The 16,016-nt window shown below is 40.8% G+C and overlaps 4 protein-coding genes across 4 annotated transcripts; 2 read left to right on the top strand and 2 right to left on the bottom strand.

The window, feature by feature from the left end:
- The first annotated feature begins 202 nt into the window (after positions 1 to 202).
- Positions 203 to 1,649, top strand: LOC311059703 (hemoglobin subunit alpha-1-like). Its single transcript, XM_084077730.1, has 3 exons — positions 203 to 341; positions 1,061 to 1,268; positions 1,480 to 1,649. The coding sequence occupies exons 1-3, from the start codon at positions 247 to 249 to the stop codon at positions 1,606 to 1,608; spliced, it is 432 nt and encodes a 143-aa protein (XP_083933856.1). The 5' UTR covers positions 203 to 246; the 3' UTR covers positions 1,609 to 1,649.
- Positions 1,650 to 4,396: 2,747 nt separating this feature from the next.
- On the bottom strand, positions 4,397 to 5,586 carry LOC311060115 (hemoglobin subunit alpha-1-like; the record flags this gene model as incomplete). The annotated part of the gene is made up of 3 exons (XM_084078241.1): positions 4,397 to 4,525; positions 4,796 to 5,003; positions 5,492 to 5,586. 3 exons carry the CDS (start codon positions 5,584 to 5,586, stop codon positions 4,397 to 4,399), a joined length of 432 nt encoding a protein of 143 aa, XP_083934367.1.
- A 3,443-nt stretch (positions 5,587 to 9,029) lies between these two features.
- On the bottom strand, positions 9,030 to 10,668 carry LOC311060114 (hemoglobin subunit alpha-1-like; the record flags this gene model as incomplete). Its single annotated transcript, XM_084078240.1, has 3 exons — positions 9,030 to 9,158; positions 9,885 to 10,092; positions 10,574 to 10,668. The coding sequence occupies 3 exons, from the start codon at positions 10,666 to 10,668 to the stop codon at positions 9,030 to 9,032; spliced, it is 432 nt and encodes a 143-aa protein (XP_083934366.1).
- A 2,174-nt stretch (positions 10,669 to 12,842) lies between these two features.
- On the top strand, positions 12,843 to 14,015 carry LOC311060113 (hemoglobin subunit alpha-1-like; the record flags this gene model as incomplete). The annotated part of the gene is made up of 3 exons (XM_084078239.1): positions 12,843 to 12,937; positions 13,418 to 13,625; positions 13,887 to 14,015. The coding sequence occupies 3 exons, from the start codon at positions 12,843 to 12,845 to the stop codon at positions 14,013 to 14,015; spliced, it is 432 nt and encodes a 143-aa protein (XP_083934365.1).
- Between the last annotated feature and the right edge of the window lie 2,001 nt (positions 14,016 to 16,016).

The raw sequence follows: 16,016 nt of genomic DNA, 5'->3' as shown, positions 1-16,016 counted from the left end.
TATTTAGCTCAAAGAGATAAGGCCAGACAACACCCCAAATTCACAGAATTTGCTGAGGCCTCATCTCTTCCATCAATTCGAAATCTATGATCTCCTCCTCTAGCCAATAGAGAGCCGACAAAGGTGGGGCTAAGGTGAATCACGTGTTGAATTTTGGATCATAAAAGGGCCTCGGGATGCTGTAGAACTTCAAACCGTTCCAAAGCTTCTCTCTTCCACTGCATTGCCTTACTTTAGTCGTCAAAAATGAGTCTGTCCATCAGAGAAAAGGGCACCATCCAGGATTTCCTCGGTAAGGTGGGCGCCAGGTCGGATGAGGTTGGAAGTGAGGCTCTTGCCAGGTGAGATACTTGTATACCATGATACTGAACTGGGAAGTTAAGGGAGGATAGGCATGTGAAATTACTTGATCCCACACAAGGAAGTTAATACAGTAATCGTTCCTACTGCTTAGCAGGATGAGAAGGGGTTTACTGTGAGGCATGGCATAGTCTACTATACATATGAGATCAAATGCAACACTGAAATAATTCTAGAATCAGAATCAGTCAGAATCTATTCTAAGACTGTTTGTTATTATTAGTTGCTTGCAATGTTCAATAATCAATGAATTGAAGTTCATGGATTCACTGGTATAGGCTAAGTAATTCTTGATAAGAGTAAAGAGAATGCTAAATGCCTGAATGTAGATGCAGACAATCAGTTGTACTTAATTGCCCTTTTATGGTTTGTAAGAAGTCAGGGACAGCCTTCATTGCACATAAATAGCTGTATATCCACTCTCTAGTTCGAAAATTAGACTACTAAACTGTACTTTTGATCGGAGTCATGTATAGAGTGTGTGGTATTTACTTATTTTGTTTATTATTTTGGTGTCAGCATGTTGGCACTGGAAAAAATGTTCTTTAAATTGTGTCTGAATAATCCCATAAGGGATTGGCTGCAAAAGGCAGCCAGACACAAAAATAAAATGATTCATTCATTGTAAATCATTGAATACACTGATACCTTTCACCTTTCTCACCATATTTACCAATACCACTATCTCTTCCACCCCCAGGTTGATGGTTGTTTTCCCTCAGGCCAAATCCTACTTTGCCCACTGGAAGGACTTGACCAAGGACTCTGTCAATGTCAGGAAACATGGCGTCGTCATCATGAATGGTGTGTATGATGCCCTGACTAAGATAGATGACCTGAATGCTGGTCTCCTCACCCTCAGCGAGTTGCACGCCTTCATGCTCAGGATTGATCCCATCAACTTCAAGGTACGTAGCCTAACAGCTTCTGTGTGCTTGAAGGCGCTGTAGGTCTACTTATGTCTGATTTGAATTCTGATGATCGCGCAAATTGAAGCTTATTAGGCTTTAAGATTTGTGCCAACTGGCTTATTAGAACAACAAGTATGAAACTCTTAGGGATCACTTTTGAGTGTACAGTATGTCGACACAACACCTATGTCTTCGTCTCTCATTTCAGTTATTTATCCACTGCATTCTCGTGACGATGTCCATGATGTTCCCTGAGGAATTCACCCCCCAGGTCCACTTGGCTGTTGACAAGTTCCTGGCCCTGGTGGCCCTGGCTCTGCAGCAGAAGTACCGTTAAAACAGTGTTTGTTGGTGCTGCTACGAGTTACAATGGTCTGATTTGTTGGACAATAAATAAAGCGATAATAAAATCCAAGCTTTTGTTGTTGTGGTTCCTGGGTGTGCTGCATTAGGGGCTGCAATTACTAATACAAGAATTTCAAAGTTTCAGCTTGAGTCGAGGAAAATCTTAGTACTTTAGATTACTAACTGAGGGGCACTGATGGCCTAATTAAGGCGCACACCACATATAGGCTCTAAATGCAGCCTGACAGCGAGTTGTGGGTTCGATTCCCGAGCCCCTTTGCTGCGTGTCACTCCCCATCTCTCTCTCCCTCCCTCTTCCCTGTCACTCTCTACTATCCAAATGAAGGCGGAAAAGCCCCAAAAATACCTATAATTGCCAAATGAGGAAATACCTCCTAAGAAATGGGTAATTTTAGGGCTACATAACCCAATCCTAATTCTCAATTAAAATATGCTTGTTTGAAAAGGCCTCAGGCAGTGGAAAGTTTGTCCTATGGTCACTAAGATGTGGTGTCAATAACTTTACTTTATTTGTTTATTTGGGAGGGGCAATACAGGGACAATGAATCATCTGTAGGCTACTACAGTGGCTTTCAGCCTTTTCAGGCCGTGACCCCCTAAATTAATCGTATTTGAACTGGGGACCCCCCACCCTGACAAGCACATGAAATGTAGGAGTTGAGGCATTACATTTAGTTTGACTAGTTAGTTATTGTGAAAAAAGACGATCTACAGCTCCTCGTTCTTATATTATTTGACAATTTGGCCAATGTTTGACCAGTTTTTATAGCATAGTTTGTTGATCTTTTTTCTTTTATTTCTTTTAGGGTTAGAGTTAGGGGGGGATATTAAAAAGGCCTTAAAAGTCCTTAAATTGTCACTTCACTGTCATCTGGGGACCCCCCCCAAATCATGTGGGGACCCCCCCTGGGGATCCTGACCCACAGGTTGAGAACCCCTGGGCTACTACATGATCTGAGTAAACATATCGGATTTACCTAGAAGCTAAACACAAGTTTGGGAAATCTTAAACCATTGTTTTAGTTTGGGGCTTTCCCTTAGGTTACTGGGAGGCTGTTCCAGCTGCCTTTGATTGATAAGACATTTTGTCCAAAAGTGGTCTTCCTGAGATGGACCTCACAGCACCCTCTGGTGTCTGACCTAGTGCCAAGTTCAGTGTCTCTTTTCCTATGGATCAATTCCAGCACAGGAGGTGGAGCCAGTCGATGTAAACATTTATAAATAAAACAAAAGTTTTAAAATTATCAAAACTTTAAAAGCAATGTATTTTTTAGAATATGTTACAGTGGTGGGGGCAGGAGTGTAGTGCCCAGGATCACTTAGCAAATTGGCACCGGGTGATAAAAGGGTTACAAAATCGAGGGATAAAAATGTCAGAAAGGGATACCACTGCCTGCCGGTCCGCTGGTCATGACATTATTGGCTTGTTGGGTGAATTATCCCTTTAAAGTTGATGGGATCAGTCCTGAGCATGAAGGCATGCAACTCGCTGAGATTAACAAGACCAGCATTCAGGTCATCTATCTTAGTCAGGGCATCATACACACCATTCATAATGAAGACGCCATATTTCCTGACATTGACAGAGTCCTTGGACAAGTCCTTCCAGTGGGCAAAGTAGGATTTGGCCTGAGGGAAAACAACCATCAACCTGGGGGTGGAAGAGATAGTGGTATTGGTAAATATGGTGAGAAAGGTGAAAGGTATCAGTGTATTCTATGATTTACACACAGATATTTTATGAGCAATGAAAGCTGTCCCTGACTTCTTACAAACCATAAAAAGGCAAGTACAACTTGATTATCTGCCTCTATGTTCATGCATTTAGCATTCTCTTATGGAGAATTACATAGCCTACCAGTGAATCCATGAACTTCAATGAATTGATTATTGAACATTGCAAGCAACTAATAATACAAAACCTTAAAATAGATTCTTGCTGATTCTGATTCTAGTGTTGAATTTGATCTCATATGTATAGTCGACTATTACATGCTTCACAGTAAAACCCATCTCATCCTATTAAGCAGTAGACATTAGACAATTTACTGTATTAACTTCCTTGTGTGAGATCAAGTCATTTCACGTGCCTATCCTCCCTTAACTCCCCAGTTCAGTATCATGGTATTCCATCTCACCTGGCAAGAGCCTCACTTCCAACCTCAATCCTGCCTGCCCACCTTATTGAGGAAATCCTTGTGTGCCCATATATGGAGCTGTTTGCACCTGATGCCATGACGACACATTGAAGTTAGACAACACACTCCATATTTGGGCATAGCTGTATTGGTAACTCCTTATATGATTATGGCTGAGTCATGGTGACGTGAGTGTGATGTCAGAGGTCCACCCACCGGCCGGTCCTCCCTTAAGCCAATTTTAATATAGGATATCATTATCCCATAAGATTATTTTTTTTTGTAATTTGACTGAGAAGTACAGGTCTTTTGCAATATAGGTAGTCACTCTTCTCCATAATTTACAGTAGGTATGTTAACCATGACATTAACCAAAGTTGTCAAAATGTTTCTGTGACACACTGTCTAATCCACCTTTGTAAAGATATTATGATAATGCTGTAAAAACTCCTTTTTGTAGTATTGTCAGCACTGCTGGCAGAATTGACTCATCATTGTGACTGTAGGATAAACCACAAAGAGAAAAGCTTGTATTTAATTTAACGCTTCTTTATTGTCCAATGAATTAGACCATTGTACACAAGAAGCGTAGCGGAATATCACCAACAGCAGACCACTGTTTTAACGGTACTTCTGCTGCAGAGCCAGAGACACCAGGGCCAGGAACTTGTCAATAGCCAAGTGGACCTGGGGGGTGAAGTCTTCAGGGAACATCATGGCCAGCACCACCAGAATGCAGTGGATAAATAACTGAAATGAGAGACGAAGACGTAGGTGTTGTGTCCACATACTGTGCACGCACTAAAGTGATCGCTAAGAGTTTGATACATTAATTTAATTTAACTTTTTCTGTTTTGCCATTTAGCTGGGACTCTTATTCAAAACGCGAGTTGGCACAAATCTTAAAATCTAATAAGCTTCAATTGAGAGATCATCAGCATTCAAATCAGACATGAGTAGACCTACAGGCAGCCCACTTTGATGTAACACAAATGCTGTGAAGGAATTTAGGCTACGTACCTTGAAGTTGATGGGATCAATCCTGAGCATGAAGGCGTGCAACTCGCTGAGGGTAAGGAGACCACCATTCAGGTCATCTATCTTAGACAGGGCATCATACACGCCATTCATAATGACGATGCCATGGTTCCTGACTTCGACAGACTCCGCAGACAAGTCCTTCCAGTGGGCAAAGTAGGATTTGGCCTGGGGGAAAACAACCAACAACCTGGGGGCGGAAGAGATCATGGTATTGGCAAATATGGTGAGAAAGGTGAAAGGTATCAGTGTATTCTAAACGTATAACTATGACAGCTATGTGAAATGAAGGCTGTCTGTGACTTTTCACAAGGGTAACTACAACTGTTGTCTACATCTACGTTTATGCATATAATTTAGTATTGTCTTATCGAGAATGACTTCGCCTACCAGTGAGTCCATGAACCTCAATTCATTGCTCATTGAACATAGCAAGAAACTAATAACAAAAACAGGCATAGTGCTTACACAATATGATCTTAGAATGATTACAGTTAAATGTTTGACCTATGATCTTGTATTAGTAGACTATTTATTACATGCTTCACATTAAACCCCATCGTATCCTGCTAAGCAGTATGAACGATTAATGACCTTCCTTGTGTGGAATAAAGTAATAGCACATGCCTATCCTCCCTTAAGAAGCAAGTTCCGCGTCGTGGTATATCGGTATCTCACCTGGCAAGAGCCTCAGCACCGACCTCATTGTGCATGCCTCTAATCCTATTGAGGAAACCCTTGACGGTGGTCTTTTCTCTGATGGACAGACTCATTTTTGATGAATACTCCGGTGGCTTCTCAAGCAATGCAGAATTAAGCTTTGGAACGTTCTGAAGTTCTACAGCATCAGCACGCTCTTTTATGATCCACAATTCACCACGTGAGTCACCTTAACCCCACCTCCATCGGCGGTGGGGTTAGACGAGGAGACAGATTTGGAATTGGAAGAGATAAGGCTTCGGTACATTCTGTGAATTTGAGTTGGGAGTTGTCTGGCCTTATCTCTTAAAGCTTAATATAGATGTACAGTCTAATTCTGTAGTAGACGATACATTATAGAAACGTGCTGTTCTCGGTCTGAAAATGTTGGCTGTTTGTAACTTTCAGTTACACGCTGCCTGTTTTGACCCAAATATCCATGTTAGGCCCTTGAAAACAAGCTATTCTGTCTGAAAATATAGTTTTAAACATGAGCCTGTGGATGTATATTATTGAATATTCTGGCTGGATATTCCAAATATATTCCACTGACACTTTCTGATTCTGTAGCTATGTCCACAGGCTCTAGACAAACGTACGCCCCTACTTCACCCTTTATTATGTACTGCCAAATTCAGGAAATCTCAGGAGGACCTATTGGATTGGTCAACTGGTTGGCCCCTCACAACGGACTAGCCAATCACAGCGTACATGTCCCATCAGGGCTATGCAATGTAAATTGTCAGGCTATGAGATGAGAGTTATTCCTCCTTTGTATTAGACATGACAATTGTGTCGTCCGGGTACAACAATACCATAAACTGGAAATAGTTATGTGTATATATACATTTTCACAACTTTGGGTTAATTTCATGTTTAACATACCTACTGTAAATTATGGAGAAGAGTGACTGCTACAGTATATGACTGCTTCTCAGTCAAATTGCAAAAAATGACCTCATGGGCTAATAGGCTACAATGCAATATGAAGAAACAACATTTATTTTAACTGAGGATATTGAAATACATTATCACTGTCTTGCACTGCAACCTGATGGTATTAGGTCTTTCATTTAACCACTTAAAACCCTACAGTATATTTTGTTGACCGGAATCCCAGGAGTCTATTCTTGGTCCGACCCTTTTTTACCCTCTACAGTCTACACTATCTCTTTGACGCTCTATAATCTCACAAGAAATACAAAAAATAAAACATGGTATACATCATGGCCTTCCCACAGACTTTAAAAAAAAACGTTTCCCTGAAGAAGGCACAAGCCGACATGCATTGGTGAATTTTACTGTATCTAGACCATCGAATTAAAGGGCTTTCATACATTTCAAGCCTATAGAGAGTGCCAACGCGTCGTCACCACGGGGGGCGTTGGCATTGGGCGTGGTTGGGCAATGTTAAGTCAACCTGGTTTTTACCCCTCAAAGATGTCCGCAGCTACCAAAAGACACTTGTTGACGCCCCTTTCTGGAATTTTGGCACGCTCTATACCCTGGGTGCCTGGATCTGGATTTTTTAATTCTTCTTTGGTCATAAAGTGTTTTTCTTGAAAGAATATTTTTCTCCTTAACCACACAAACCCTATCGTCAGTATTCGGGTGAACATTTGGTGAAAATAGCAGTTTCACAATGCGTCCCAATGTGACAGATTGTGAGCTTGTAGATCGGCAAAGACATTTGTACAGGGTGAAAAAGGAGCGGACCAAGGATAGACACCTGGGATGCCAGTCAACAAAGTACTGTAGGCCTTAAGTGGTTAAATGAAACACCTAATACCATCAGGTTGCAGTGCAAGACTGTGATAATGATGTTGATCATTGAATCAATGTATTTTAATTTCCCATGTTTAAACATGGACTGAATGTTGTTATAGAGCTTTCGTATGTTATTGTAGCCTATTATATTACCAGAGTTTCACCTACGTCACACCGCTGATCCGACTGATATGCCCATATATATATGGAGATCTCTGTATCTATCAGTCCTTGTCCCTTTTATGCCCAAATATGGAGATCCCTGATGTCTTATCAGTTTATTTGTGCCCATATAAGAAGCATTTATGGAGATTTGCACCTGATGCCATTGCGTCTTGCCTGCTGCATATGTTTATTCCAAGGATTGGACGGACTATTAAAGCCTGTGGTACAGGATTTTATTTATTAATTAAAGGACTTGGTATTATCTGTGATTAACTTGAATTGTATTGTGTGCTGCAAATGCTGTGATGAATTGGGTTGAGGTTGAGACTTGTTATGTGGTTGACTTTAATGTCCTTTGCTAAAATAAGTGAATTTTCGGTTTGGTTTTATTCTCAATAACAAGGGTTTATATTTGATAATAAGTCCTTTGTGCGGTTTTCACTAGTGTTATAAAACCCAGATGAGGAAGAACTCGCTAATATAAAAAATCACACCCTGTGTGAAGTGAGTGGTGCCTTTGATGAGCCCCGTATTGACCCCCGTATTGATGTTGTCATCAATGTTTGTCGACAGACATAGAAAACAGACTAGAAAAATGTGCTTCTCGGAGCACAAGTCTCCGCCAACAGACCCGTGCTATTTTAACCAAAGGAAATCACTTACCCTATCTTTAACCATAGTTTTCTAGAAATGTTCTGATTCTTAGATTAGAACATCTAAGGATTAGAACATGTTAGCTTGGCTAACATGTTCAATCAGCCAAGCTTGGCTGATGGCACTGATGTCACTTCGAAACATGTAAACAATGTTTAGAAGTGACGCACTTATTTATAGGGCTCTATTTCGTCATGCGTCTCGCTAGCCAATCAAAGCACACCCTTTCAACATATTGTCACGTGTCACGTGATGCTTGACCAATGGACACACAGACATACAGACATACAGACATACATACATACAGTACATACATACGGACACACACAGACAAAGCCAGATATAGGAGTGGCTGCCTTCAGCACCACTCAAAAAGGAGGGATAATCTTTCTCTTAAATACAAATAATCAATTCAGTGGAACCCGTTACACCATGACAACACATTGAAGTAGACAACACACTCTATATATGGGCGTAGCTGCATTGGTAACTCCTTATATGGTTATGGCTGAGTCATGGTGACATGAGTGTGACATCAGAGGTCCACCCGCCAGCCCGTCTTCCCTCCGTCAATTTTAATATAGGATGTCATTAGCCCATACGTTTTTTTTTTCTTTTTTCAATTTGACTGAGAAGTAGGTCTTTTGCAATATAGGCAGTCTCTTCTCCATAATTTACAGTAGGTATGTTAACCATGACTTTAATACACTGTCTAATCCACCTTTGTAAAAATTAGATTATGGCAATGCTGTAAAAACTCCTTTTTGTAGTATTGTCAGCACTGCTGGCAGAATTGACTCATCATTGTGACTGTAGGATAAACCACAAATAGAAAAGCTTGTATTTAATTTAACGCTTCTTTATTGTCCAATGAATTAGACCATTGTACACAAGGAGCATAGCGGCATATCACCAACAGCAGACCACTGTTTTAACGGTACTTCTGCTGCAGAGCCAGAGACACCAGGGCCAGGAACTTGTCAATAGCCAAGTGGACCTGGGGGGTGAAGTCTTCAGGGAACATCATGGCCAGCACCACCAGAATGCAGTGGATAAATAACTGAAATGAGAGACGAAGACGTAGGTGTTGTGTCCACATACTTTGCACTAGGGCTTTCACGATTAGAGATTTTTACAGGTCGACTAATTTGACCCAGTGGTAGTCGACTAGTCGACTAGTCGAAATTTACATAAAAAATAAATAAAATAAAAACTTTATTTTTTATTTTTATTTTTTTAGGGGGGGCATTGTTTGAATGCCATCCTACTACTATATAACTATTATTATTATCCTCCTGCCCTTATTTTTATGGCGTTTTAAGGGAAGCGCTTCTGGCAGAGCAGCACAGCACCACAGCAGTGTCTCCAAGGATCCCCATTGTCCAATAATAGGCTTTTATTGGGCATACTTTTGACCCCCTTTTGATAAAAAATAAAGTCAGGAGGATAATAATAATAGTAAGATGAGCCATTACTATGGAATTAAAAAAATATTTTTTAATGCCATAGTTTTTTCCCAACTATTCGACTAGTACCAACAAGGTCGACTAGTGGTGAAAGCCCTACTGTGCTCTCAAAAGTGATCGTTAAGAGTTTGATACATTCATTTTTTACTTGTTCAGTTTTGCCATTTAGCTGGGACTCTTATTCAAAACGCGAGTTGGCACAAATCTTAAAACCTAATAAGCTTCAATTGCGAGATCATCAGCATTCAAATCAGACATGAGTAGACCTACAGCCCACTTTGATGTAACACAAATGCTGTGAAGGAATTTAGGCTACCTACCTTGAAGTTGATGGGATCAATCCTGAGCATGAAGGCATGCAACTCGCTGAGGGTGAGGAGACCAGCATTCAGGTCATCTATCTTAGACAGGGCATCATACACGCCATTCATAATGACGACGCCATGCTTCCTGACTTCGACAGACTCCGCAGACAAGTCCTTCCAGTGGGCAAAGTAGGATTTGGCCTGGGGGAAAACAACCAACAACCTGGGGGCGGAAGAGATCATGGTATTGGCAAATATGGTGAGAAAGGTGAATGGCATCAGTGTATGCTATATAACTATGACTCACAGCTATTAAAGTGAAATGAAGGCTGACTGTGACGTCTCACAAGGGTAACTACAACTGGTTGTCTGCATATACGTTTATGCATACATATACAGTATAGTATTCTCTTATCGAGAATTACTTTGCCTATACCAGAGTTCATGAACCTCAATTCATTGCTTATTGAACATGGCAAGCGACTAACAATAAATAGAATGGCCATAGTGCTCACGCAATATGATCTTAGAATGATTACAGTTAAAAGTTTGACCTATGATTATTACATGCTTCACATTAAAACCCATATTATCCTTCTAAGCAGTATGAACGATTAATTACCTTCCTTGTGTGGAATAAAGTAATATCATGTCTATCCTCCCTTAAATAGCTAGCTCTGTGTCGTGGTATACTGGTATCTCACCTGGCAAGAGCCTCAGCACCAACCTCATCGTGCAGGCCTCTAATCGTATTGAGGAAACTCTTGACAGTGGTCTTTTCTCTGATGGACAGACTCATTTTTGCTGAATATTCTGAGGGCTTCTCAAGCAATGCAGAGCAAGAATGAAGCTTTGGAACGTTCTGAAGTTCTGCAGCATCAGCAGGCTCTTTTATGATCCACAATTCACCACGTGAGTCATCTTAACCCCACCTCCATCGGCGGTGGGGTTAAACGAGGAGACAGTTTTGGAATTGATGTAAGAGATACAGCTTTGGTACATTCTGTGAATTTTTGGGGTGTTGTCCTGCCTTATCTCTTAAAGCTTAATATAGATGTATTGTCTAATGCTGTAATAGACTATGAAGATGACATTTTGGCTGTATGTAACTTTCAGTTACACGCTGCCTGTCAGAAAATGTAGTTTTAAACATGAGACCGTGGATGTATATTATTGGATGTATATTCTGGCTGTATATTCCAAATATATTCCATTGTCACTTTCTGATTCTGTAGCTATGTCCACAGGCTTTAGACAAACGTACGTCCCTTCACCCTTTATTATGTACACTGACAAATTCAGGAAATCTCAGGAGGAGCTATTGGATTGGTCAACTGGTTGGCCCCTCACAACGGACTAGCCAATCACAGCGTACTTGTCCCATCAGGGCAATGCAATCATTTGCAATGTAAATTGTTAGGCTATGAGATAAGAGTTACAGGATTATTGTCTCTGCCAGGCCGAAAGGCATGGCGAGAGAGTATGTTTTACCCTCTGTCCGTCCGTCCGTGTGTCCGTCCGTCCTGTCCGTCCGTTAGCAGCTAATCTCTGGCACCGTTGGCCCGGCCGCTGCAAAACTGTGCACGCACACTCCCTGGATGCCAATTCAGAACCTCTGGCATTTTTCAGATTGGCCTGTTATAGCGCCACCAGGAGGCCGATATGTGCAAAACACATTTATTGATACTACTCCTACAGATTTTGTCCAAACATCACACAAATCGGTACACCATATCTAGTCATGTGATCAACACGGATTTATCCGATTTCCCATATTCCATCCTGATTGCCTAAAATTGGCTTCCAAAGTTTGCAGGATTGGTCCGTTTTGAACAAGCTTTGAACGCATATTTCCGTGAAATTTCACAAACTCATTTCTCTTAGGCCGAGGAAGAAATGCCACCCTTTTCACATTGGCCTGTTATAGCGCCACCAGCAGGTCTAATTTTGCAAAATACATTTTTGGAACAAAATGCCTCAAATCATGAATGCAGTGTCCGATTGCAGTCAAAAGCCCTTGAACAAATGGCACCCTTTTCACATTGGCCTATTATAGCGCCACCAGGAGGCCACAATAACGTACCTGACCTGGCGGAGCCCTGTGCTCTGAGGAGCACTTTTTCTAGTTGATTGTCAGATGCATCGCAAAGAGGACGTGGACCATTCTGCATTGATTGAGGACGGGGAGTGGCTGTGATAAGCAGAGGGTGGTCTCCACTCCTGAACCTACGTTGTATACAACTACATTAGTAGGTTATAATCGATTATGTGATGTCACTGCATCAATGCAGAATGGTCCACGTCCGCTTTGCGATGCATCTGACAATCAATAATCCTGTAACTCTCTCATCTCATAGCCTGACAATTTACATTGCAAATGATTGCATTGCCCTGATGGGACAAGTACGCTGTGATTGGCTAGTCCGTTGTGAGGGGCCAACCAGGTGACCAATCCAATAGCTCCTCCTGAGATTTCCTGAATTTGTCAGTGTACATAATAAAGGGTGAAGGGACGTATGTTTGTCTAAAGCCTGTGGACATAGCTACAGAATCAGAAAGTGACAATGGAATATATTTGGAATATACAGCCAGAATATTCAATAATATACATCCACGGTCTCAAGTCTAAAACTGCATTTTCTGACAGGCAACGTGTAACTGAAAGTTACAAACAGCCAAAATGTCATCTTCATAGTCTATTACAGCATTAGACAATACATCTATATTAAGCTTTAAGAGATAAGGCAGGACAACACCCCAAATTCACAGAATGTACCGAAGCCGTATCTCTTACATCAATTCCAAAACTGTCTCCTCGTTTAACCCCACCGCCGATGGAGGTGGGGTTAAGATGACTCACGTGGTGAATTGTGGATCATAAAAGAGCCTGCTGATGCTGTAGAACTTCAGAATGTTCCAAAGCTTCATTCTTGCTCTGCATTGCTTGAGAAGCCCTCAGAATATTCAGCAAAAATGAGTCTGTCCATCAGAGAAAAGACCACCGTCAAGAGTTTCCTCAATTTGATTAGAGGCCTGCACGATGAGGTTGGTGCTGAGGCTCTTGCCAGGTAAGATACCAGTATACCACGACAGAGAGTATAGCTATTTAAGGGAGGATAGACATGATATTACTTGATTCCACACAAGGAAGGTAATTAATCGTTCATACAGCTAAGCAGGATAATATGGGTTTTAATGAGAAGCATGTAATAGTCTACTAATATAAGGTCATAGGTCAAACTTTAGCTGTAATCATTCTAAGATCATATTGTATGAGCACTATGGCCATTCTATTTATTGTTAGTCGCTTGCCATGTTCAATGAGCAATGAATTGAGGTTCATGAACTCTGGTAGGCAAAGTAATTCTCGATAAGAGAATACTATATGTACATGTATGCATAAACGTATATGCAGACAACCAGTTGTAGTTACCCTTGTGAGACGTCACAGACATCCTTCATTTCGCTTTAACAGTTATATAGCATACACTAATGCCTTTCAACTTTCTCACCATATTTGCCAATACCATGATTTCTTCCGCCCCCAGGTTGATGGTTGTTTTCCCCCAGGCCAAATCCTACTTTGCCCACTGGAAGGACTTGTCTGCGGCGTCTGTCGAAGTCAGGAACCATGGCGTCGTCATTATGAATGGCGTGTATGATGCCCTGGCTAAGATAGATGACCTGAATGCTGGTCTCCTCACCCTCAGCGAGTTGCACGCCTTCAGGCTCAGGATTGATCCCATCAACTTCAAGGTAGGTAGCCTAAATTCCTTCACAGCATTTGTGTTACATCAAAGTGGGCTGTAGGTCTACTCATGTCTGATTTGAATGCTGATGATCTCGCAATTGAAGCTTATTAGGTTTTAAGATTTGTGCCAACTCACGTTTTGAATAAGAGTCCCAGCTAAATGGCAAAACTGAACAAGTAAAAAATGAATGTATCCATCTCTTAACGATCGCTTTTGAGTGCACAGTATGTGGACACAACACCTATGTCTTCGTCTCTCATTTCAGTTATTTATCCACTGCATTCTGGTGGTGCTGGCCATGATGTTCCCTGAAGACTTCACCCCCCAGGTCCACTTGGCTATTGACAAGTTCCTGGCCCTGGTGGCTCTGGCTCTGCAGCAGAAGTACCGTTAAAACAGTCGTCTGCTGTTGGTGTCGCTTCTTGTGTACAATGGTCTAATTCATTGGACAATAAAGAAGCGTTAAATTAAATACAAGCTTTTCTCTTGTGGTTTATCCTACAGTCACAATGATGAGTCAAGTCTGCCAGCAGTGCTGACAATACTACAAAAAGGAGTTTTTACAGCATCATCATAATCTGATCTTTACAAAGGTGGATTAGACAGTGTCACCATGACTCAGCCATAACCATATAATGAGTTTCCAATGCAGCTTCGCCCAAATATAGAGTTTGTTGTCTAACAATGTGTGGTCATGGTGTAACGGTTCCACTGAATTGATTATTTGTATTTAAGTGAACAATTATCCCTCCTTTTTTATATTAGCGAGTTCTTCCTCATCTGGGTTTTTAACCACTAGCGAATACCGCACATAGGACTTAGACATCACATATAAACCCTTGTTATTGAGAATAAAACCAAAAACACTTTGTCAGTTCAGTTGCACTCATTTTAGCGAAGACAATTATAGTCAACCACATAACAAGTTTTAACCACAACCCAATTCATCACAGCATTTGACTGTCAGATATAGAGATCTCCATATATGGGCATATCACCATGCCCATATATGTGCATATACTGATGACACCAGGGATCTCCATATATGGGCACAAAAGTGACAAGGACTGATAGATACAGAGATCTCCATACTGTATACAGTATGGGCATATCAGTCCGATCAGCGGTATGACGTAGGTGAACCTCTAGTAATATATAATAGGCTACAATAACATACGAAAGCTCTATAACAACATTCAGTCCGTGTTTAAGCATAGGAAATTTAAATACATTGATTCAAGGAGTAATCTCATTATCTCTGTCTTGCACTGCAACGTGATGGTATCAGGTGTTTCATTTAACCACTTAAGTCCTACAGTATATACTTTGTTGAACGGCATCTCAGGGGTCTATCCTTTTTTATCCTGTACACCAAATGTCTTTGCCGATCTACAAGCTCACAATCTGTCGCATTGGGACGAATTGTGAACTAGTAGATCTGCTGTTTTCACCAAATGTTCACCCCAGAATAGAAACGCTAGGGTTTGTGTGGTTAAGGAGAGAAATATAATATTTCTAAGAAAAAAGGACACTTTATGACCAAAGAGGCATAAAAAATCCAGATCCAGACACTCAGGGTATAGGTTTGAAATGTATAAAAGCCCTTTAATTCGATGGTCTAGTTACAGTAAAATTCACCAACGCATGTCGGCTTGTGCCTTCTTCAGGGTGTAGTGAGATGAGTCTCACGGTGATTTGTCTTGAATACATATTTCAAGATATAATTACTTCACTGGCCAATGTTGATCATTTTAAATGTTGTGATGCACTTGTATTCTAATATTTACCTAATTTTCGAATTAAGGAAACGTTTTCAAAAGTCTGTGGGAAGGCCATGATGTATACCATGTTTTATTTATTGTATTTCTTGTGAGATTATAGAGCGGCAAAGAGATAGTGTAGAGGGTAAAAAAGGGCCGGACTAAGGATAGACTCCTGGGATTCCGGTCAACAAAATATATACTGTAGGGTTTTAAGTTGTTAAATGAAAGACCTAATACCATCAGGTTGCAGTGCAAGACAGTGATATTGTATTTCAATATCCTCTGTTAAAATAAATGTTGTTTCTTCATATTGCATTGTAGCCTATTATATTATATATTAGCCCATGAGGTCATTTTTTGCAATATGACTGAGAAGCAGTCATATAGCAGTCACTCTTCTCCATAATTTACAGTAGGTATGTTAAACATGAAATTAACCCAAAGTTGTGAAAATGTTTCTGTGATACACTATCTAATCCACTTTTGGAAGGATTATGACAATGCTGTAAAGACTCCTTTTTGTAGCATTGTTAGCACTGCTGGGAGAATTTACTCATCATTCTGACCATAGGAGAAACCACAAAGAAAAAAGCTTGGATTTCATTTAACGCTTTCTTTATTGTCAAATAAAT

Source organism: Gymnoscopelus microlampas (assembly GCF_963454915.1).
Source record: "Gymnoscopelus microlampas genome assembly, chromosome: 14".
NCBI lineage: Eukaryota > Metazoa > Chordata > Actinopteri > Myctophiformes > Myctophidae > Gymnoscopelus > Gymnoscopelus microlampas.
Note: the sequence above shows the minus strand (reverse complement) of the source record. Positions and strands in the feature narration are given on the sequence as shown.